Source organism: Scyliorhinus torazame, chromosome 28 (assembly GCF_047496885.1).
Source record: "Scyliorhinus torazame isolate Kashiwa2021f chromosome 28, sScyTor2.1, whole genome shotgun sequence".
NCBI lineage: Eukaryota > Metazoa > Chordata > Chondrichthyes > Carcharhiniformes > Scyliorhinidae > Scyliorhinus > Scyliorhinus torazame.
Genome location: NC_092734.1, coordinates 18641249 through 18665226, shown reverse-complemented (window position 1 = coordinate 18665226; position 23978 = coordinate 18641249). Strand labels below are relative to the sequence as shown.

Genomic DNA, 23978 nt, shown 5'->3' with positions numbered 1-23978 from the left:
TAGTCTATAAAAGAGGTGTGATTATGGTGGGTCATGGACTTGCTTTGAAGTATATAAAACTTTGAAGCTGTAAAACCTAATTGTGTACATGCACACCAAAGTCCCTCTGACTCTCCCAGGGTCCCGTCCTTTATCATGTATTCCCTTGCCTTGTTTGTACTGCCCACCTCACACTTATCTGGATTGAATTCTATTCGATATTTGAATTTCCATTAATTAAGACAAAATTATTTTAAGTGTACTTGAGCACATTCCCCGCCCCCAGAGATGTCGATATATGAGCCTCGGCAAGAAATGGGAGAGGAGGGTTAAAAAGGAAAGGAAGAAAAAGACCAAACTTGATCCGGTCTTCACCTGACATCCAAATACTTGCCTTTCCAGCAGTGGTCCCCAGATACCAACAGGGAGACTCCGCAAACTGGCCCGATTCAGCAGCATCGCCACGGCCAACTTGATGTCAGGGTGAGGCTGTTGAATATGTTGATTTGTGACGCTCAAAACGTCTCGCGGAATTCAACGGAATCTCGTGAGGTACCGTGATCTGTATCTCGTCCTCACTGGGCATGATCCAGATCATATTAACACTAGGCTAATTTAAATCTGCACACGCCAATTCACCCGGCACCTGGGACTCAACGGGCACACCTGTGAGGTCTTTCAGGGTGCCGTTTGGTATTGGGCAACACAAATGTGGACCAGTCGCAACGGCATCTGCCCCCCCTCCCCCCTCCGGGTTGTCGGAACCAGGGCAGGGTGGCACCTTGACGCCTCCAGCCTGGCACTGAGCTCGCCAGTACAGGAAGTGACTGAAAGAGTGGCCTCGCCAGGGAGTTCCACGCTAAGGCCAATAAAAACCAGCAAAGTGCCGTTGAATAGCAGGGTCTTTCTTGCTGCTGCAGGCACTGAGAAACACCCTGCCAAACACAGTATTCAACTCTAGTCTGCTGTATCACGCCCTAAGAGTTGGTGAGGTCAATTACAGCATCTGTTCTGCTGTGATCAATTAACTCACAAGTGGGATTTGACATCTACTTTACCTCTTACCCAGCGGAGACGAATCCAATCAGAAGAGTTTTTAAGCTTGATATTCCTTGTCTCCCTAGGTTCCCTGACTATGCTATTGTCAATGGGTCGGAACAATGGAATTGGCCAGATTAATGGCTGGCATGTTGGAAAATTTGTCGTCGTTATGGCCAAACGAAGAAAACATCATCTCCCCAGCTTTAGGTTTGGATAGAGCACACATTTCATTCCACAGGCGCAAGTGTTAAGGTGCATCATTTCTTTCCTTCAATCTGCACAAAGCTGTAAACATTTTGACAAACGAATACCAGGCAAAAAGTGTTTGAAAATTCTATTTATTGTTTGCAGTAATTAAGCTTCAAAAGCATCAGTGAACAGATGGGATCGCAGTTGCTTTTCCCATTTCAAGCACCAATTTGCTATTTTATTTTGTCAGCATTTCTACTTGAAAGCGATTTACAAATTTACAGCAAGTGACAGTACATAATCAAAAGGGTTAAATATACATTACAAAATACTAAATCAGGCAGCTCCCAAAGTGGTAGGAAGGCAATCAGTGGGGTGCAGTTTGGCCCATCTCTTTCCAGCTTTTCCAAACCAGGAGATCTTTACTTTTGGCCATAACAACAACGAATTTTCCAACATGCCAGCCATTAATCTGGCCAATTCCATTGTTCCGACCCATTGACAATAGCATAGTCAGGGAACCTAGGGAGACAAGGAATACCAAGCTTAAAAACTGCAATTAACAAAAAAAAACTTCCATTATCTATCTCCTGCTCTGAAACATACAGGGTTAACCATAATTTATAATAATCTTTATTGTCACAAATAGGCTTACATTAACACTGCAATGAAGTTACTGTGAAAAGCCCTTAGTCGCCACTTTCCGGCGCTTGTTTGGGTACACTGAGGGAGAATTCAGAATTCCAAATTATCTGATTGAACATCTTTCGGGACTTGTGGGAGGAAACCGGAGCACCCGGAGGAAACCCACGCAGACACAGCGAGAACGTGCAGATTCCGCACAGACAATGACCCAAGCCAGGAATCGAACCTGGGACCCTGGCGCTGTGAAGCCATAGTGCTAACCATTATGCTACTGTGCTGTTCATGACAGATCCATGGGGAGGCTATGACACAGTGGTATTAGTATTCCCCCACGGTAATCTCTACTTCATTCTTCAAGATTATGCGCTGTACATGACAGCTGGATAATTCAGGCATAATGATGAAATAAGTCAGAAAGGCCTTCTGGAATACCTCACTTACAGTTTATATAGAACTAGATTTCTCCCCATTATCCCACCTTGCATGCTAATTTTTTTTTTTAGAATAAATTTAGAGTAGCCAAATCTTTTTTTTCAAATTAAGTGGTAATTTGGCATGGCCATTGCACCTACCCTGCACATCTTTGGGTTGTGGGGGTGAGACCTACGCAGACATGGAGAGAATGTGCAAACTCCACGGACAGTGACCCGGGGCCAGGATCGAACCTGGGACCTCAGCGCTGCGAGGCAGCCGTGCTAACCACTGCACCACCATGCATGCTAATTATTCTAAAATACCATGTAGCTCAATTGAAATGAAATGGAAGTCGGTATAGTCCCTGAGGACCATAGGCTGATCTCCCCTTTTGAGGGGGGGGGGGGGGGGGGGGGGGGGGAGAGCTGACTGGTGGTGATTTAACCTAAGGGTCACCACACCTCAGGCGAGGGGCAAGGTTGAGAAGGCGGGGCCTTCACGGATGACTTCAGCCAGTACGGGAATTGAACCTGTGCTCTGTGCGTCGCTCCGCATCAGGAACCAGCCATCCAGCCAACTGAGCTAGCCCACCCAGTTCAATTACCAGATCTCTCAATTAAAGCACAGGTGGTCGAACATTAGCTATGAATTTTCCCTCTTTGCCACTCCTGTCCCATATCATACTATACCATAGGTTAATAGATTGTCGGGAGAGAAGATGAATGTAACTAAAGGAAGCGGAATTCTTCTTGCTATGTGGAGGTATTGTGCAGTGTCAATTGAAGCGAGTCTTGCAAATCTGCCATACAACAACTAGATAACTGCTACGATTACGCCAGGCCCCCATTGTGTCTGAACATCATGCCAATCCTCCTCACGGGAGGCAGGAAAGAAAGCAAGGAACCATTGAGCCTCTTCCAAGCCTCTTCTAGGAGTTATTGAGGCAAGTAAGTGCGCACTTCTCACTTCACATTCACCTTGAAGTTGTGTGGGTGGCATGGTGAACAGAGGAGGAGGAAAGCACGGTAACAGTGGTTAGCACTGTTACTTCACAGCTCCAGGTTCGATTCCCGGTTTGGGTCACTGTCTGTGTGAGTCTGCATGTTCTCCCCATGTCTGCTTGGGTTTCCTCCGGGTGCTCCGGTTTCCTTCCACAGTCCAAAGATGTGCAGGTTAGATGGACTGGCCATGCTAAATTGCCCTTGTATCCAAAAAGGTTAAGTGGGGTTATGGGGTATAGGGTGGAGGCATGGGCTTGAGTACAGTGCTCTTTCCAAGGGTTGGTACAAACTTGATGGGCCGAATGGCTTCCTTTCTGCATTGTAAATTCTATGATCAATGAAAGCAGTTAAATTAAGTGTATGGAATTGTTTTTTAAAAAGTGACATGTCCTGGCATCATACTGTGATTTCCTCTCTAAAGTCATCAAAGCGACTTCCTGAAATTATTTGTAAAATCTCTACCTGGCTTGTAAACTTTGAGAGACGTCTTGCCAAGGCTGTTGACAATATTATCCACAGCGACCACTCCATGGAGTCCAGCATGATAAGCCATTTTAGGCTCCTTCACATCTGCACAATCTCCGATTGCATAAACGTTTTCCATCCCATTGACTTGTAAATACTCATTGACCAGCAACGCACCATTCTCAGCAAGCTGATTTTCTGTGAATACAGTAAGAACGTAAAATTTACATTTCATTTTCTCAGACATGCACAGATTGTGCTTTACTTGGCGTCTGGAGGGAGCAATGTCGCCTCAAAACACAAGAGTCAACAGGAAGTTTATTAAATCAAAACTCTCCCCACTAATTTAAAAATCAAAATTATAAAAGGTTTCTTTTGAAGTTTCTCAAAACCAAAGAGGAATGACATTATCAAGTTCCTTTTTCCGAATAATACTTTTGCGTGGGCTGCAGCAAAATAAACGCAAATTGACTGGAATACGGGTAACAAAATGGTGTTTAAACTTAAAATGGAGGACACACAAATTGGAGACAGCAGTTCACTTAAATACTGGTAATTTCGAACTGTTAAGATCACGTTTATTGAAACAGAGCATCCCTTGGCAGTGATAAGAGAGCCAACATTAAGTTATTGGCTCAGGAATAGCTTCTCAGTGGAACGTAAAAATGTCACACCCTATTTGGTCCTGTGCAAGACCCTTTGTTAAGAGAGTGAAAGAAAGCTCTTGGGTAAAAATGGCACTTGGCTTGAGTCTAGGTACTCATGCCTCATTCCTTTCTTTAAATAAATATAGAGTACCTAATTCTTTTTTTCCCCAATTCACCGACCCTGCACATCTTTTTGGGTTGTGGGGGTGAGACCCACGCAGTCACGGGGAGAATGTGCAAACTCCACACGGACAGTGACCCGGGGCCGGGATCGAACCCGGGTCCTCGGTGCCGTGAGGCAACAGTGCTAACCATTGCACCACCGTGCCGCCCCTCACGCCTCGATATCTTCACATGGGTTTTGTGTGACTATTAAAAATGATTAACGCCAAAAGAGATGAATGCTTCTGACACCCAGGTTGGTCAATTCCATCGAAAGGGATTTTTTTCTTTAAATTTAGGGTATATTGGAGGCATCTCAACAGATTGTCTTTACTCACTGGAAGATTATGTATTCTCCAATAGTATTTTTTATCTAACAGGTGCAGACGGGTTACTTGTCAAGTTATATTTACGGTATGTACGGTATATCTAAGACAGAGACAGGTCAGGTGTATAGTTCTGTCTTTGCCAGTTAGGGGTCGTCATTTTAATTGTACAAGTTGTCGAGATGAAGGAAAACTGGAGTTTGAGTGAACTTCGATACAATTATCAGTACAGGGTATTGATACAGCAGAGGCAGTGGATTTACGTGAAACAGATAACTTTGCCATCAACTAGACATTCTAGGAACTATTACCGTCTTCCCAGGGATGGATGAAAATCAACTCCACTATATCATTCATAATGACACTAAATCATTCGTAATGACACTAAATCATTCGTAATTATGCTAATTCATTCGTAATGACGCAAAATCATTCGTAATGACATTAAATCATTCGTAATGACAAGGAGAAACTCTGGTAATACTGTTAACCAGCCGGCCACAGATACTATTCAATAGATCAGCAATCCCATGCTTTTAACTTGTCAGTTATCTAAGAAGTTAACCTGAAATGAATCTCCTCAAAAATCTTTGTTGCCACAAGTAGGTTTACAATAACACTGCCATGAATTTACTGTGAAAAGCCCCTAGTCACTCCGCTCCTGCCCCTGTTAGGATATGATGTGGAGATGCCAGCGTTGGACTGGGGTGGGCACAGTAAGAAGTCTTACAACACCAGGTTAAAGTCCGACAGGTTTGTTTCAAATCACTAGCTTTCAGAGCACTGCTCCTTCCTCTCATATCTCTTCATTCACCTGAGGAAGGAGCAGTGCTCCGAAAGCTAGTGATCTGAAACAAACCTGTTGGACTTTAACTTGTTTGGGTACACAGAGGGAGAATTCAGAATGTCCAAATTAACTAACAGCACGTCTTTCGGGACTTGTGAGAGGAAACCGGAGCACCCGGAGGAAACCCACTCAGACACAGGGAGAACGTGCAGACTCCACACAGACAGAGACCCTAGCCGGGAATCGAACATGGGACCCTGGCGCTGTGAGCAACAGTGCTACCCACTGTGCTACAGTGCAGCAATCTCAGGCGCTGATCTCAACGACATGATGTTCAGTAATGTAGTGCAGAATTCCAATGATGCCAAAATGAATAACAGAGGCAGCTCAGCGCAAGTAACTATTGGTTATTTGTTATTCAAACTGAGAGGTAACCCTGTCTGTAACTATTTAAACCTTAAGTATTAATAGATATAAATTTAAGTCATGATCTTGCACTGAATAAATTAGTTGCTGGCGCCGCATTTGTTTTCTTTTTGCAGTTTTTGATGATCTGGCAGGAAAGGCTTAATTCATCCACCTTGTCCATGTTACTCGTTACTCCGAAGAAAACTAGATTTTAAATATTTACAGAGCTCTGAGAGGAAACAAAACCATGGGAGGTAGTGGTGTAGTGGTCTTGTAGCTGGACTAGAGACCCTGGGGACTCGGGTTCAAATCCCACCATGGCAGATGGTGACATTTGAATTTTTTTTTAAAAATCTAGAATTATTACACTTGATGACCACTAAACGATTGTCGTAAAACCATATCTGCCCTATTACGGAATGAAATCTGCCCTCCTTTCCTGGTCAGGTCTACACGTGACTCCAGACCGACAGCAATGAAAAGTTTCTCAGTGGTTAGCACTGCTGCCTCACAGTGCCAGGGACCCAGGTTCAATCCCAGCCTCGAATGACTGTGTGGAGTTTGCACTCTCCCCCTCCCCCCCGTGTCTGCGTGGCTTTCCTCCGGGTGCTCTGGTTTCTTCCCACAGTCCAAAGATGTGCATGTTAGCCGGATTGGCCGCGCTAAATTGCTCCTTAAGTGTCCAAGTGTGCAGACAGGCGGGCCTGAGTAGGGTGCTCTTTCAGAGGGTCGGTGCACATCCGATGGGCTGAGTGGCCTCCTTCTGCACTGAAGGGGTTCTATGGAGCTTTACAATATATTGGAGCTGCCTGATTTAATGTTGCTTTTCTTCTGACTCTCTTCCCATTTTATGTTATTTACTTTTCCTCGCTGATGAATAACGTGACAGATTTTCACTTAAAAATAAAACAAAATTAGTTTGCCTGCAGGTTCTATGATGGAAAGCCAGACAATGCAAAAAGATCCTTATATGAGGTGTTGCACACACTTATGTCTCCGTTCTGGGAAGTGGGGAAATGTTGTTCAAATTGGTTTGTTGATCCACCACCACCTCAGCAACCTACACAAAATAGGACTTGCGCACAATCTTCTGACAACTGCCCTGATCAAGATCGTAATCGTCATCACTTAAAATACTGCAGCGTGCAAGCAATAAGTATTGCACACGCAAAAGCAAGCTACCATGGATGCTTGAAGTTGGAAATTAAAAACAGAAAATGCTGCAGGTCCCAACAGGCCAGAAACAACGTTATTGGTCTGGATTTTGCAACCTTTGTGACGAGGATGTCTTGGGATGCAGCAGCAGAAGAGTCAGCAAGCAGGTAGGCAAATCAATCAAAAACTGAAGTGTTCACACACAGCAAACCAGCAAGCTAAAAGCACTTGAAATCCTTCACTTCTAATTTCAATTTTCAGATGGGGGAAACAAAGCCATGACTATATTAAGAGTAGAATCAAAGTGAAAGCAGACTAGCGGTTTTTAAAATGTGTGGAATTTTCAATAATGGTGGAAGAAGCTGACATTTCACAAATACAAAAAACAGCTTGTCAGGGCCTGTGAGGGTGTTCAGCAGTAATTATGAAGTTAGCACACCGTTCAAGACCCAGGTACACATTCAACAAGGTGCACCTTATTCAGGCTTTTTAATAAAGTTTTTTCATTGCTTTCCTGCGGATCTTCAGCAGCACACCCCATTGAGGGATGTAGACTCACTAAACAACACAGTGCTACTCTGCACTTGCAGACGCCCGGAGTCGCCGTCAGCTTCTGCGGAGTAATAATGGAAAGTGCTGATGGTTTTGTCATTAGTGCCACAGCGGAATGCAGGCCGACATTCATTTCAGGCAAATGATCTTTCATCAGTTCGGGAAGGTCACCGACTTGAAATGTCAACATTGTTCCTCTCTTCAGTGATGCTCCCTGACCTTTTTGAGGATGAACAGAACTTTCTGCTTTCAGGAATAGAATAGATGGAGGTAAATAGACAGAGTTGCCTAGCAATCTGAACACAACATCGCCAAGGCATTGAACAGCTCTCGTTTTACTAAGAATTGCATCCAGCTGTTCATAACCCAAATATTTGTTGAGATGGAACATCGAGGTCAAAAGAGCCTTTGATACATGAAAAAAAAATACTTGCCCGTGAGAGAAGGATGAAATGTAAGAACACACACACACAGACAGGAAAAGGAAGACAACAAAAAGGTGGCTTCTTTTTTTTTCCAAAACGGCTAACCTCTGTTCAACAAAAGTGAGACAGAATCCTTTACACGCTCACACTGAAGTCTGCAGCATAAAACTATATTTTTGATTTTACTTGTTCCTTGCCCAAACTTTGTGTCATGTGATCTGATTAAACACAGATTACAGGCATCTGAAGTTTGGTAAAATCTGTACATTCCCGATCAGCGAGCCACACTTATGGGCCCTGCCCTTGGTGATAATTTTAAAAATCTTATTGGACATTTGTGACAAGGCAAGTCTTAGGAATGAGCATTGATCTTTCCTGTTTTACATAAAGCAGGTTGACTATTCCATGTTTTCACAAAATTTACAAATGTATTAATTAACCGATTATTCATGGTTGTGTGATGAATGTAGAAATTTTTAATATACATTGTATTGCGAGTCTATTGCGGTGATGTCATTAAAAGAATTTTGATTAATGTATCCAGATTATATGTCTGCTAAAGCTGTAATTAAGGGGTTAACAGCTAGGCAGGCTGTAATGCCACTCATGGGAGGGGCTGAGTCTGCTTTTAGTTTCATTTTCAGCCCTGCCTGGGGAAATCATAGAATCCCTGCAGGCAGAAGGAGGCCATTCAGCCCATCGAGTTTGCACCGACCCTCCGAATGGGCACCCTACCTAGGCCCACTGCCCAGTCCTATCCCTGTAATCCCACCCAACCTTTGGACACCAAGGGGCAATTTAGTGTGGCCTAACCTGCACATCTTTGGACTGTGGGAGGAAACCGGAGCATCCGGAGGAAACCCACGCAGACACGGGGAGAACATACAAACTCCACACAGTCACCCAAGGTTGGAATTGAACCTGGTCCCTGGCACTGTCAGGCAGCAGTGCTAAGTGCCACCGTGCCGTGTCTGTTGTTTTTAAGTTTCATTTTGAGAGTTCCGCTCTGGTTTCGGAGGAAAGGAAGTGTGTTTCTCAGATTGACTTCTGAAAGCTTCTCTCCAAGGACTTTGTGAATAAATAAGTCACTCGAAGACCTTTTTTTTCGGAACTGTTTAACTGTTGATTGAAAAGCTATTTTGTCTTTGTTTATTAATGGGGTTAATCCTGTGATAATAGTTTCACTCCTGGAGCAAAGTATCCTTCCCTCACAGTTTACAAATTGAAGAATTTTTGGAATCTCGTCCAGTTTCCTGATAAAAATTGGGATGTGAAGAACTAACAGCTCTTGATATGTAGAAGAGCCAAGCTGTCCGCAAGTTCCTAGGGTGACGTGAAATGATAAACGTTAAGTTTGAACACCATTACTGTTTGAGCTCTAATGCAATAGTGTTGTCCCCGGATTCTTATTTTAGCCATTGCTTTCTCACTATGGACAGCAAGGAGCAGCACCTTAATCAAAAAGGTTAGAAAGAGAACTTACTAAAAGCATTCGCATATGCTGAAGAGTTGATCCTTATCCCAGTGCAACAGATGACCATGTCCGTCATGATTTCCAGCCCCTTGTCAGTCACTACTTTCATGTTGTTCTGCATTTCATTCATCACCAGGTCTTGCAGGTTAATGACTTTCTGTCCTTTTTGGAAGAAGAACATGAGCATCCAAATGCAATACTCAGGAAGCGGTTTTCGGGAGCAACATAATATATCACTGGAAGGTCCAAGGTTCACAAGACCACCGACCATCAGAGAAACCAGGCAAGGTACACCAGAGCACAAGTTATCAGGAGCTAAGTAAGTACAAGGTGGACCCCTCCCCACCCCCCCCCCCCTCCTCCCCGCGCCCCCTCACCCCCATCCCCTCAGGTCAATTTTCTTCACAGTTGGAAATAATTTGCTTTTTAAAAATATGATATAAATATTTTTTTTTAATTTAGAGTACCCAATTCATTTTTTCCAATTAAGGGGCAATTTAGCGTGGCCAATCCACCTACCCTGCACATCTTTGGGTTGTGGGGGCGAAACCCACGCAGACACAGGGAGAATGTGCAAACTCCACACGGACAGCGACCCAGAGCCGGGATCGAACCTGGGACCTCGGCGCCATGAGGCAGCTGTGCTGCTGCCCTTATCTGATATAAATATATATGAAATTATCCAGTACATTCAAACCTCCATAAACTAAGGAGAAGAGGGATCCCCAAGAGAATGTTCTTGAACTCAAGCAAGTCTTAAATGAGATGTGTCGGAGCCCCAGTCAGCAGGTTTCACCTCTTATAACATGAGCGACGGACAAGAAGATCCATCCAAAGAGAGAATGCTGGAAACTCTCAGCAGGTCTGTCATCACGTTTCGAGTCCAGGTGACCCTTTTTCAAAGCTTTCTCATATGGACAGAAAGGTCATCTGGACTCGAAACGTTATCTCTTTTCTCTCCCGACAGATGCTTCCAGACCTGCTGAGATTTTCCAGCATTCTCTTTCATTTCAGATTCCAGCATCCGCAGTAATTTGGTTTTATTTAAGAAGATCCATCCAACCTGACGATACATATCCTCAAGACTCTCAAAAAGATTAACAGAAAAAAAGCCAACAAAATAGCAGGAAATGCAAAGTAAAACCGAATCTGTTGGAAATAGATTCTGACAAAAAAAAAAGGATCTACAACAGAAATCTTTCTGATGCCGACGGAGCTGCCGTGTATTTCAAACATTTGCTGTGATTTGAGGACACAGACTAAGTGTCCGATTGATACGCCAATATGATAATGACCAGGAGAGCAAAGGGTATCAGAAGCACAGAATTAAAATGCCAAAATCAACGCTATCCCTCCTCCAAAATGTAAACAATTGCCATTTTCAAATGAACTGTGGGGCGAAGGGCTTTTGTTCCTTTTAGGACTTACACATTGGACGCGATTCACCAGAGAGATGTTAAAGTTCGGTTTAGGGGCGCCTTTGGCGGGTGTTTTGTGACGACTGCAGTGCCAAGACTGACACCGCTGTTCAATGGTGGTTCAACCTCGGCGTTTCTTTGGGCCTCGGGGAGTTTCTCCCAGTCAGTTTTCTGGCACTGGGGAAGGGGAGCAGAGCCCATTTTGAAAGGCTGCCCGATCTCCACATCCTCCCCCCCCCCCCCCGTCTTCAGGATCCCCCTTCACTCCCCCCACCCCCAATCTTTCTTCTGCCCCCTCAAACTTGGGAATGCCACCCCCAGATCCTTACCCTTGGCAGTGCTAAACTGGCAGTGCCAAGGTGCCCTGGTGCCAGGGGAAGTGGCAGGGTACTATTCTGCCTTGGCCCCACTTACCAGGGGGTCAAATTGTTTGCGAGATATTCCACCCTCCCCCCCCCCCTCCCCCGCCAAGCCCCCCACAATCACGCATGGTCCACAATTGTTTAAACGGGTTGAGGCCTCGCAGGCGCGGCCATTGACCCCCGGGCACTGGGTGAATACTGCGTCGGGATGTGCTGTGAGTCAGGTGACTCGTGCGAGGTTTCACGCCTGGCACAGAACCTGTTTTAGTACACGGTGGGATAATCAGACCCATTGTGATTCTTCATGGCGCCATACCTAACTGAAGCACGACGCCTTTCTGCAAGAGAATATCCTTCAGCCCCTGCCTTACACTAGGTAAGAGTTGAACATCAGCCAAAGCAATCTTTGAATGAATCAAGGTGACCTAAGGAGGAGAAAATAAACATTGTAGAAGCACGTGTTCAGCTGTAGATAAGGCACCCAAGCAGATTACATAAAGTGCCAGAACATGCTCGGCCAAACTAACTGGTTACAGCTGCTCTGAAATTTAAACTATTTCTTCCTCTTAGGTTTAGACACATAAAACTTTCAAAATGCAATGCCTGAAAAAATGGTGGAAGCAAACTCAATAATAACTTTCAAAAGCAAATTGAATATATACTCCAAAATAAATTAAGGCTTTATTCTTGTGCTGTATTTTTCTTTGTTCTTTAGGGTTTTGGCCAAGAGTGGTATCATGACCGTTATAGGCTTGGAGAGCCGAAGGGCCTGTTCCTGTGCTTAATTGTTCTTTGAGAAAGAGCGAGTAGCAGGACTAATTGGGTAGTTTTCCAGAGTCAGTACTGCCGCAATGGACAAAGTGGCCTTCTTTCTGCTGTGCTGCCTACAGTTCTGAACCAATCCAACGAGGCAGAGTTGCCGGGGCAACATGTACTTTTACAGCATGTTGCTGTCTGGAGCCACGGGCGATGGTAGAGGCTCCAACTTTATTTCCAACACACGGCTGACCAGGATTCTATCTTGCTCTTATCACCTGCCATTGGGGTGTGTTGGAAGGATTTAAAGGCTGATAACTCAACCTGTTTGGCTGCATTCCTTGGCCACCAATTTCTGGAGTGGGCCTTGAGACCAGAGCTTCAAGATCAGAGGCAGAGACACGACCCACTGCCCCACAAGACCTCGCCACTTAACCATTAACTTTTAAAAAAAACATTTTTTAAATAAATATATTTTTATTAAGAATTTTTCAATAATATTTTCCACCTTACAAACAACCCCCCAAAGAAAAGAAAGAACTTGCGTGGCAAGACATGAACATGGCAAGTCAATAAAATACAGAACTTTGTACATTAGATTCATCCCGTACATGTCAGTTTCCGGCTCATTCATGTGTTTTCTTGCTCAAATGCCCCCCCAAAGGAACCCTCCTCCTCCTCCCCCACCTCCCCTCCCCCACCCCTCCCCCTCCCCCCTCCCCCACCCCTCCCCCTCCCCCCTCCCCCCCTCCCCCTCCCCCTCCCCCTCCCCCCTCCCCCTCCCCCCCCTCCCCCTTGACCCCACCTCCCCTCCCCCCCTCCCCCTGGGTTGCTGCTGTCCGACCTTCATCTAACACTCCGCGAGATGGTCTAGGAACGGTTGCCACCGCCTGTAAAACCCCTGCGCAGACCCGCTCAAGGCAAACTTTATCCTTTCCAACATGATAAACCCAGCCATATCATTTATCCAGGCCTCCACGCTGGGGGGCTTCGCCTCCTTCCACATTAGCAAGATCCTTCGCCGGGCTACTAGGGATGCAAAGGCCAGAATGCCGGCCTCTTTCGCCTCCTGCACTCCCGGCTCATCCATTACTCCAAATAGTGCTAGCTCCCAGCTTGGCTTGACCCGGACTTTCACCACCTTAGATACTGTTCCCGCAACTCCCCTCCAGAACCCCTCCAGTGCCGGGCATGACCAAAACATATGGACATGGTTCGCCGGACTTCCTGAGCACCTCCCACATCTGTCCTCCACCCCAAAGAACCTACTCAGCCTCGCCCCATCATATGCGCTCTATGAACCACCTTACATTGTATCAGGCTAAGCCTGGCACACGAGGAAGAGGAATTAACCCTACTTAGGGCATCAGCCCATAGCCCCTCCTCAATCTCCTCCCCCAACTCGTCTTCCCATTTACCCTTCAGCTCCTCTACCAAAGCCTCCCCCTCTTCTTTCATCTCCTGGTATATCGCCGACACCTTGCCCTCTCCGACCCATACGCCTGAAATCACCCTATCTTGAATCCCCTGTGCCGGGAGTAGCGGAAATTCCCTCGCCTGCTGCCTCGCTTCACTTGCATGTACCTGAAAGCATTTCCCGGGGGTAGCCCAAACTTCTCCTCCAGCGCCCCTAAGCTCGCAAACGTCCCGTCAATGAACAGGTCCCCAATTCTTCTAATCCCTGCCCGATGCCAGCTCTGAAACCCCCCGTCCATCCTTCCTGGGGCAAACCGATGGCTGTCTCTGATCGGGGACCACACCGAGGCTCCCGTCGCACCCCTGTGTCATCTCCACTGCCCCCAGATCTTTAGCGTTGCCGCCACCACCGGGCTCGTGGTGTACTTTGTCGGCGAGAGCGGCAGCGGTGCCGTCACCAGCACCCCCAGGCTCGTTCCTTTGCAGAACGCCATCTCCAACCTCTTCCACGCCGCCCCCTCTCTCTCCAACACCCACTTACGGATCATTGCCACGTTGGCTGCCCAATAGTAACCACCTAAATTTGGAAGCGCCAACCCTCCTCTATCTCTGCTACGCTCCAGGAACCCCCTCCTTACCCTCGGGGTCTTGCTCGCCCACACAAATCCCATGATGCTCCTGCTTACCCTCTTAAAGAAGGCCTTAGTAATCACAATTGGGAGGCATTGGAATACAAAAAGAAATCTCGGGAGGACCACCATTTTAACCGACTGTACCCTACCCGCCAGCGAGAGTGGCAACATGTCCCACCTTTTAAAATCCTCCTCCATCTGTTCCACCAGCCACGTCAAATTAAGTTTGTGCAGTGCCCCCCAGTTCCTAGCTACCTGAATCCCCAAGTATCGAAAGCTCCTTTCCGCCCTCCTCAACGGTAGGTCGTCTATCCCTCTTCCCTGGTCCCCCGGATGGATCACAAAGAGCTCACTCTTTCCCACATTGAGCTTATAGCCCGAAAAGTCTCCAAACTCCCGTAGGATCTGCATTACCTCAACCATCCCCTCCACTAGATCCGTCACATACAGCAACAGGTCGTCTGCATACAGCGACACTCTATATTCCTCTCCCCCTCAAACCACCCCCTTCCATTTCCCCGACTCCCTTAACGCCATAGCCAAAGGTTCAATTGCTAATGCGAACAGCAGAGGGGACAGGGGGCACCCCTGCCTCGTCCCTCGATACAGCCGGATATACTCCGACCTCCGCCGGTTCGTGACCACACTCGCCACCGGGGCTTTATACAGGAGCTTAACCCAACTAATAAACCCTCCCCCGAACCCAAACCTCCTCAACACTTCCCAGAGATACTCCCACTCTACCCGATCAAAGGCCTTCTCCGCGTCCATGGCTGTCACTATCTCCGCTTCTCCCTCCACCGATGGCATCATTGTCACATTTAGGAGCCTTCGCACATTAGTGTTTTAACTGCCTCCCCTTTATGAATCCCGTCTGGTCCTCGTGAATCACCCCCAGGACACAGTCCTCAATCCGCATGGCCAACAGTTTTGCCAGCAACTTAGCATCTACGTTAAGGAGCGAGATCGGTCTATACGACCCACATTGCAGTGGGTCCTTATCCCGCTTCAAGATCAAAGAGATCGTCGCCTCCGACATTGTCGGGCTAACAGGTCTACATACTTCCTATAAAACTCCACCGGGAACCCATCCGGCCCCAGGGCCTTCCCAGCCTGCATGCTCCCCAGTCCTTTAACCAGCTCCTCCACCCCAATTGACGCCCCCAAACCAGCCACCTCCTGCTCCTCCACCCTTGGGAACCTCAATTAGTCCAAGAATCGCCGCATCCCCTCTTTTCCCCCTGGGGGCTGGGACCTATACAGCTCCTCGTAAAAGGCCTTAAAAGCCTCATTCACTTTCTCCGCACCGTAGTTCCCCTGCCATCTTTGATTCCGCCTATTTCCCTCGCTGCCATCCTCTTGCGGAGCTGATGTGCCAGCATCCGACTCGCCTTCTCCCCATATTCATATATCGCCCCCTGTGCCTTCCTCCACTGTGCCTCTGCCTTCCCTGTGGTCAACAGGTCGAACTCCGTCTGGAGACTTCGTCTCTCCCTGAGTAGTCCCTCATCTGGAGCCTCTGCATATCTCCTGCCCACCCTTAAAATCTCCCCCACTAACCTCCCCCTTTCCCTGCCCTCTCTCTTCACCCTATGAGCCCTGATGGAGATTAACTCTCCCCTGACCACCGCCTTCAGCGCCTCCCATATTACTCCCACCTGCACCTCCCCGTTGTCGTTGGCCACCTTTCGCTACACCCCCGCAACCTCCCGCACACTTCCTCGTCTGCCAGCAGTCCCACATACAACCTCCACAACGGGCGTTGGTCCCTCTCCTCCCCCAGCTCTAGCTCCACCCAATGCGGGGCATGGTCTGAAATGGCTATGGCCGAATACTCCGTTCCCTCCACTTTCGGGATCAATGCCCTGCCCAGAACAAAAAAATCTATCCGGGAGTAGGACTTATGGACGTGGGAGAAAAAAGAAAATTCTCTGGCCAAAGGCCTGGCAAATCTCCACAGATCTACTACCCCCCCCCCCCCCCCAATCTGGTCCATGAACCCCCCTAAGCACCTTGGCCGCAGCCGGCCTCTTCCCCGTCCTAGATCTAGAGCGATCTAATGCTGGGTCCAGCACCGTATTAAAATCCCCCCCCCCCATTATCAAGCTCCCTACCTCCAGGTCTGGAATATGCCCCAACATCCGTTTCATGAATCCAGCATCGTCCCAGTTCGGGGCATATACATTCACCAGTACCACCTCCGTCCCCTGCAACCTACCACTCACCATCACGTATCGGCCTCCCTTGTCCGCTACTATGTTCTTGGCCTCAAACGATACCCACTTTCCCACCAATATTGCCACCCCTCTATTCTTCGCATCCAGCCCCGAATGGAACACCTGTCCTACCCATCCCTTCCTTAACCTGACCGGATCTGCCACCTTCAGATGTGTCTCCTGAAGCATGGCCACGCCTGCCTTCAGTCCCTTTAGGTGCGCGAACACTCGGGCCCACTTAACCGGCCCATTTAGGCCTCTCACATTCCCGTGATCAGCTGGATTGGGGGGGGTTACCCCCCCCCCCCCCCCCACCCACCGACTAGCCATCTCCTATCTTAGGCCAGTCCCGTGCTCGCGCCTCCCGCAGCCCCCAGTCCCCCGGGCGGGGAAGCCCCGTCCCGACCACCTCTTCCATTTTCATTCCCCCTCGGACAGTGCAGCAGCAACCCTAAAATCCCCTCCTCCCTCCCCCGCTAGATCTACATCTAGCTCTTTTGCTCCCCCCATATTACTTCCGTGAGTCAGCTGACTTCTGCTGACCCCGGCTTCCTGTTGGATCTCCCAGTGTGGGAGTCTCTCCTCCTCCTTACCTTCCTCCATCCCCCCCCCCCTTTTCTGGCGCAGGATAAAGCCCGCGCTTTCCTGAACCAGCCCCGCCCCATGGCGCAGCTCCTGTTGCGGCCATTGTCCCAGTTCCCCCATCCCCGAGTCTCACCTCCCTCCAGCACCGACGCCCACATTCCCCATCACCATCATCTCATCTACAGAAAAGAAAAAAAAGGGAAATTTTAGGAATTTTAACCAGAACTCTGCCCACATCCCCATCCATCATCCCACCCATGAAGTATTCTTTGCCCATATTTACAACCCCATATACAACCACATCCCCTCAGTTCGAGTCCAGTTTTTCCGTCTGAATAAAGGTCCAAGCCTCTTCTGGCGTTTCAAAATTATGGTGTCGGTCCTGATAAGTGACCCACAGTCGCGCAGGCTGCGGCATGCCGAACCGGACTCTTTTTTAATGCAGCACCGCCTTGGCCCGGTTGAAGCCAGCTCTCCTCCTTGCCACCTCCGCGCTCCAATCCTGGTATACTCGGATAACTGCGTTCTCCCATCTGCTGCTCCGCACCTTCTTGGCCCATCTCAGCACACTTTCTTTGTCCACGAAGCGATGGAACCTTGCCACTATCGCCCTTGGCGGCTCATCTGCCTTGGGTCTCCTCGTGAGCCCCCTCCAGCTCCAGGGGGGTCGGAGGGGCCTCCGCTCCCATCAGCGCCTGGAGCATCGTGCTCACATACGCCCCGGCATCAGCTCCCTCCACTCCTTCGGGAAGACCCAGAATCCGGAGGTTCTTCCTCCTCGACCCGTTCTCCAGGACCTCAATTCTCTCGGCCCACCTCCTGTGCACCGCCTCGTGCGCCTCCATTTTTACCGCCAGGCCCAGGATCTCGTCCTCGTTGGTATTCACTTTATCATTCACCTCACGAAGCTCCACCGCCTGGGTCTTCTGGGTCTCCTTCAGCCCCTCGATCGCCAACAGCATTGGCGCCAGCACCTCCTTTTTCAGCTCCTCCACACATCGCTTGAGGAACTCCTGCTGGTCTGGCCCCCACGCTGCTCGCACTCCGCCCTCCGCCATCTTGCTTTTTTCCCTTCGTTTTGGTCTCTGCTCCAGGGCCTCTTTTCTCGTCGTTCCACCGCTGATCTCGGCCATAAATTGTAAGGGGGGACCTTACTGCACCTTCCCACACAGGATTAATTCAAAAAAGCTCCGTTGGGGCTCCTCTGGAGAGCCCGAAAGTCCGTTGTCGCGGGAGCTGCCGAAACGTGCGGCTTAGCTCCGCATCGCCGCAACCGGAAGTCTCCACTTAACCATTAACAATCCAAAATAATACCAGGAAGATTTATATATTTACTGATTGCTTATCATTTGAACATACCGAGATGCTGGTTAAATTTGGATATTTTTATTAAGGGAGAATTTCAGATAAGTTACATAATCTTATGTTGGGCTCAAAAAGAATTAAATCTTCAGGGCGGCACGGTGGTTAGCACTGCTGCCTCACAGCTCCAGGGTCCTGGGTTCAATTCTGGCCTCGGGTGACTGTGTGGGGATTGCACTTTCTCCCCGTGTCTGCGTGGGTTTCCTCTCACAGTCCAAAGATGTGCAGGTTAGGTGGATTGGACATGCTAAATTGCCCCTTAGTGTCCAAAGGTTTAGGTGGGGTTACTGGGGAGAGGCATTGGCTTAAGTGGGGTGCTCTTTCCAAGGGCTGGTGCAGACTCAGTGGGCCGAATGGCCTCCTTCTGCATTGTAAATTCTATGATTCTTTCGGAAAGTCAATCAGAGGTAGTCGGGAAGGGATCCAGGATGATATTTGAGAAAGGCCATAACCAACGTGAAGACAATCTAATTCATTGAATCAATTCAGAGAGGAAACTGGATGTAAAAACATATATGGATGATTATGGATGTCTCCTACTCACACTTGTCTGCATCACAAAAGGCTGTGGTGTGTTAATTTTATCCCAAAGAGCAACTTGCAGGATAGCATGCAATGGCAACTTTAGTTCATGCACAGGGCGACCAGTGCTACATACCTCCTTGCCAGGGTAATCGGTTTTGATTTCTGCTGCCATTTCCACACCAGCAGATCCACCTCCAATCACAACAACTCTCAGAGCTTCGTGAACCTGTGTGCACAGCATTATTTAAAGAGAGTACAGTAACAGGCTACCCCGGTGGAACAGCCAGAATGTAAATTGCAGATTTAAATATCATTTTTTAAAAAACATTTAATCTGTCTGCCACAAAGCGTTACCTTTTCAACTAGATCCTCATACATCTGAATGGCATTCTCCATCGTAACTGCTTCCACCAATTTTCCAGGGAATGGCCCGGAGCTACCAGTTGCCAAAATGAGGTGGGAGAAATGAACAATCTTCAAAAGAAAACAGTATCGCGCTGTGATATAGACCTTAAAAGTCAACCTCCGCATCGATAGGATTTATTTTTCCCTGAAACAACGGATGCTTACCTCTCCACTTTCTAAAATAACATCCTGCTTTCCTAAATCAATATCGATGACCTTTCCTTGCTTGAAGTTCTTTGCAAACGTTTTTGCGAATGGTATCAGTGTTTTCTTTGCAAATCCTGATGAAAGAAAAGCAATAGTGAAGGATAATGCTGGGAAAGTTAGAATGCATCTCCAAGTAAAGATGCACCCCCCATTAGGCAAGAAATTGTAATCATAATTATGTTTCTGGCCAGATCCATAAACCTACAAATTGGTGTGTGGGTTATGAATCAGCAATATTCTACCCTTGGAATTGGAACTTCATATACCTGCTGTTCAAAGTTGAAGTCAAAACGGTAAACGTTGACTCACTTTACATCTTGGTTGGACAACACCTCAATTCATCCTCGTTTTTAGTCCCCCCGTGACCTTGCCCTCCCTACTCGTAAAATAGGGCCGGTTTAGCTCAGTTGGTTGGACAGCTGATTCGTGATGCGGAGCAAGGCCAGCAGCAAGGGTTCAATTCCCATACCGGCTGAGGTTATTCATGACCTCAGGCCTTCGCCTGAGGTGTGGTGATGCTCAGGTTAAATCACTACCAGTCAGCTCTCCCCCTCATAGGGGAAAGCGGCCTATGGTCATCTGTGACTATGGCGACTTTGCTTTTACTTCTAGAATCTTCTCCAGCCCCACAACCCTCGAGATGTCTGAAGTTGTCTAAGTTTAGCTTCTTGAGCAGCTCCAATTTTTAAAAAAAATTTAGAGTACACATTTTTCCAATTTAGGGGCAATTTAGTGTGGCCAATTCACCTACCCTGCACATCATTGGGTTGTGGGGGGTGATACGCACATAGACAAGGGGAAAATGTGCAAACCCCACCCGGGGCCGGGATTGAACCCACCTCGGCGCCGTGAGGCAGCAGTGCTAGCCACCGTGCTGCCCTAACCAGATGGATTTTAACAACATTTGACAATGGTTTCATGGTCATCATTAGACAGATTATTTAAAATAAAATTAAAATTTCACCATCTGGGATTCGAATCCTGGTCCTCGGAGCATTACCCTGGGTGTCTGGATTACTAGTCCAGCAACAACACCGCAACGCCACTGCCTCCCCAATTAACATGCAGATTCGTTTTCCGTTCACGCACCACTTTCCACCGATGCTCTGAGTGCTCCTGGATTGTGATGGAAAGCGTCTTTCATATCGATCAACGTGAATGGTATGCTGTACGACTTCAGATGGTTTCCTGCTGCAATCCCTCCAAAGCCACCACCAACAATCACAACATGAACGCTCCCATCGACAGATACCGTCCCTCCCATGATTACTCTGGGGGTGGATGGGCACTGAGGAAAGAAAACAAAAAGGGGATTTAAATGAACGTAAATAACTTCTCTAAAACAAATCGGTTCTTTGTAAACACCCCGGGATGTCGTTAAGATACTCTGCAAACGTACTTCGACCAGCATTGCCAATAGGTTGGTGGACGAAGCGAGCCATTTGCTTGAATATCGTTTTTTAAATTAAATTGAGAGTGCCCAATTCTTTTTTTCCAATTAAGGGGCAATTTAGCGTGGCCAATCCACCTACCCTGCACATCTTTGAGTTGTGGGGGTGAGACCTACGCAGGCACAGGGAGAATGTGCAAACTCCACACGGACAGTGACCCGGGACCGGGATCGAACCCGGGTCCTCGGCGCCGTTAGGCAGCAGTGCTAACCACTGCCACCGATGTTTGCTTGAATATCTAATGTTCCAGTAATTTACATGCATGTTATAACTAATAACCTCTTTACATTACAGAAACAGATCAATGGTTTAGGTATTAGCAAATTCCATTCCTGCCAAACTGGTTTTACAACTTCAGGAAATGAGCCTGTGTCCCAGACTCTTACATATATGATGAGGTAGCAAACATGATAAGAGCAATTGCACATGTTCAAAGAGCACGCCCTGTGAGTGAAGCTGTTAGTGAGACATGGGAACTGCACTGATGTCAGGGATGTTTGTGCACCAGTCACTCAAAGCTAAGAGAGCCAGAATTGTTACAAATGCTGTTGACAACATATGAGAATTTACATGCACTAAATTACCCTCTCGGGGGCACTTTTAATGCCTTGCATTAGTGCAAAGTAAACAAATAATTGCCTCCCATGGGGCTCCATTTGACAACGGCAAGATTGTTAATAAAAATTGGTTACAATATCCCCTTGTTAATTCGACTGGAGATAGTGACGCAAAAGGTGGAAACTGTTTTGGGTGGCATGGCCTTTATTCCTCCCCCCTCACACCCCCACCCCTTCTTAACCTGGCTAAATGATTATGCTAAGAGGTGTCTAATAATAATAATAATAACCTTTTATTGTCACAAGTATGAAGTTACTGTGAAAAGCCCCTAGTCGCCACATTCCGGCGCCTGTTTGGGTAAGCCGATATGGGAATTGAACCCGCGCTGCTGCCCTTGTTCTGCATCACAAACCAGCTATCTAGCCCACTGAGCTAAACCAGCCCTAGCTATCCTGCAATACCGAATGCACCAGCCACCCAGTCAAACACAAAGAAGTACCTGTCCGACATTACTATTTTTCATACTGTGGCTTTTGAAAAAGGCAAAGTTAATGCCTGTTTTACCGTTCAAAAACGCACCCACCAAAATCTGATTCAAACTACATAACGTAATTTCACATCGTATCCCTACAGTATCAATGTGAGATGCTTTCAGCAGCTGGGGCATCAAAAAAACAAAAGGAATGTCGCACTGACATTCTGAAAGGTTAAAACCGATGAGGGGCCATTCTACCCATCTAGCTCATCCTCCCACATATGGAACCTTCTGGCTCCATCTCACAGTGCATAACCTCTTTTCAGACTGGACTGTCCATTATTTCCAGTATAACATTTTACAATTCTGACTAACATCCATCATTTTTACTGTATCCAAGTTTATGCAGATGATGAGAAATGAAAGAAGTCTGGCGCCAATCCCTGGGCACTCTATTCAGCCAAAAGTGACCAATGTGTCAACCCAACCCAACCCAGAGACAGCAATCTCAGGTGAAGAGGGTTTTTATATTTTATTCCATTCATGGGATGTGGATGTTGTTGACAAAGTCCAGCACTTGTTGCCAATCTCTAATTGCCCTTGAACTGAGCTGCTAACTGGGCCATTGCAAAGGGCAGTTAAGAGTCAACCCTATTGCTGTGGATCTGGAGTCACGTGTAGGCCAGACCAGGTAAGGACGGCAGATTCCTTTCCCTGAAGGACAATTGTGAACCAAATGGGTTTTTACGATAATCGGTAATGGTTTCATGGTCACCATAACGGAGACTAGTTTCATATTCCAGATTTATTAATTGAATATAAATTTAAATTCCACCAGCTGCTGTGGTGGGATGTGAACTTGTGTTGCCAGAACATTAGCCTGGGTCTCTGGAATATTAGTCCAAAGGCATTACCGTCTCGCCATGTAGAAGATAAAAGGAGTCACTGTGTTCACTGTGGAATACAGGACCTTCATCCCAAGTTGAGGTCAGATCATAGGCTGGCTCTGCTGGGACACATTCCTGGTGGTTTAATTACATAATCAAACACACAGCTCCCTTCCTCGCTACCATTCATCTACCAATACATCCACCCTCATGGCATTGTCTTCCCAAGTCCATCGAAAAGTGAACCCACAGTCGGCAAACTGGCAGATTCTCAACTTTAGTCGATAACCTCTTTTCTAATTTAAAAAAAAAGTAATCAAAGAAAATTTATAAACACACAATTTTAATTCACTGTCCAACTCTGTCTTCTTCCCTCCCTCCAGAATTGCTTGCCTTTCAATTCCTGGAGACCCTAGGCCACTTCTGGGGATTTGGCAACTCCTTAAGTCAGGGACATGAGCTGTCAGGGAAATACCCCCTCCCTCCCTAACCTCAACTGGTCTAGTGCAGCGAGTGTTTAAAATGGGCATGTTGTCTCGCTTGTATTTGCACAGGATTGCTTGGGCACTGCAGCCGATAACCACCAGGTGGAAATAAAGATCCTGAGTGCAATGCAACCGCAAAAAGTAATTGGGAAATCTGGAATTGTTACACTATTTGCTTTTAGAAATGGACCGGAGCACGTTTACGAAGTGCAATAATTCCTACTGTTAAAATTGCATTTGAGAAAATACACAAACGCTCCAAGATGTCCTCTGCTGCCTCCGGGAATGAGTTTCCTGCGATAATCAGTTTAGCTGGAAGCGGGGGCAGCTTTGCACTGGCGGAATTGTAACAGCTCCAGCCCGGGACACACGTCTCCAGCAGGCAGCGGTGTGGGAATAGAGAGGAACAGGCAGCACTCACCGATGCAGCAGACCTTCCTGACTCAAAGCCCTGAGCCCCCACAGCCCAGGTTGAGAAGTCACTGTCCGCCGGACACGGTCACTTTGATCATCAGAAGTCTCCTCCTCCCTCTGGCATTTCCTGATACACACACGGCACCCAATGGAA

General features: G+C 47.3%; 1 protein-coding gene across 1 annotated transcript; it reads right to left on the bottom strand.

The window, feature by feature from the left end:
- Positions 1-1342: 1342 nt before the first annotated feature.
- Positions 1343-23978, bottom strand: aifm2 (AIF family member 2). Its single transcript, XM_072491577.1, has 9 exons — positions 23832-23978; positions 20644-20842; positions 19513-19628; positions 19297-19416; positions 19076-19168; positions 11767-11875; positions 9680-9832; positions 3732-3932; positions 1343-1731 (listed from the first exon to the last, which is right to left on the bottom strand). The coding sequence occupies exons 2-9, from the start codon at positions 20816-20818 to the stop codon at positions 1577-1579; spliced, it is 1122 nt and encodes a 373-aa protein (XP_072347678.1). The 5' UTR covers positions 20819-20842; positions 23832-23978; the 3' UTR covers positions 1343-1576.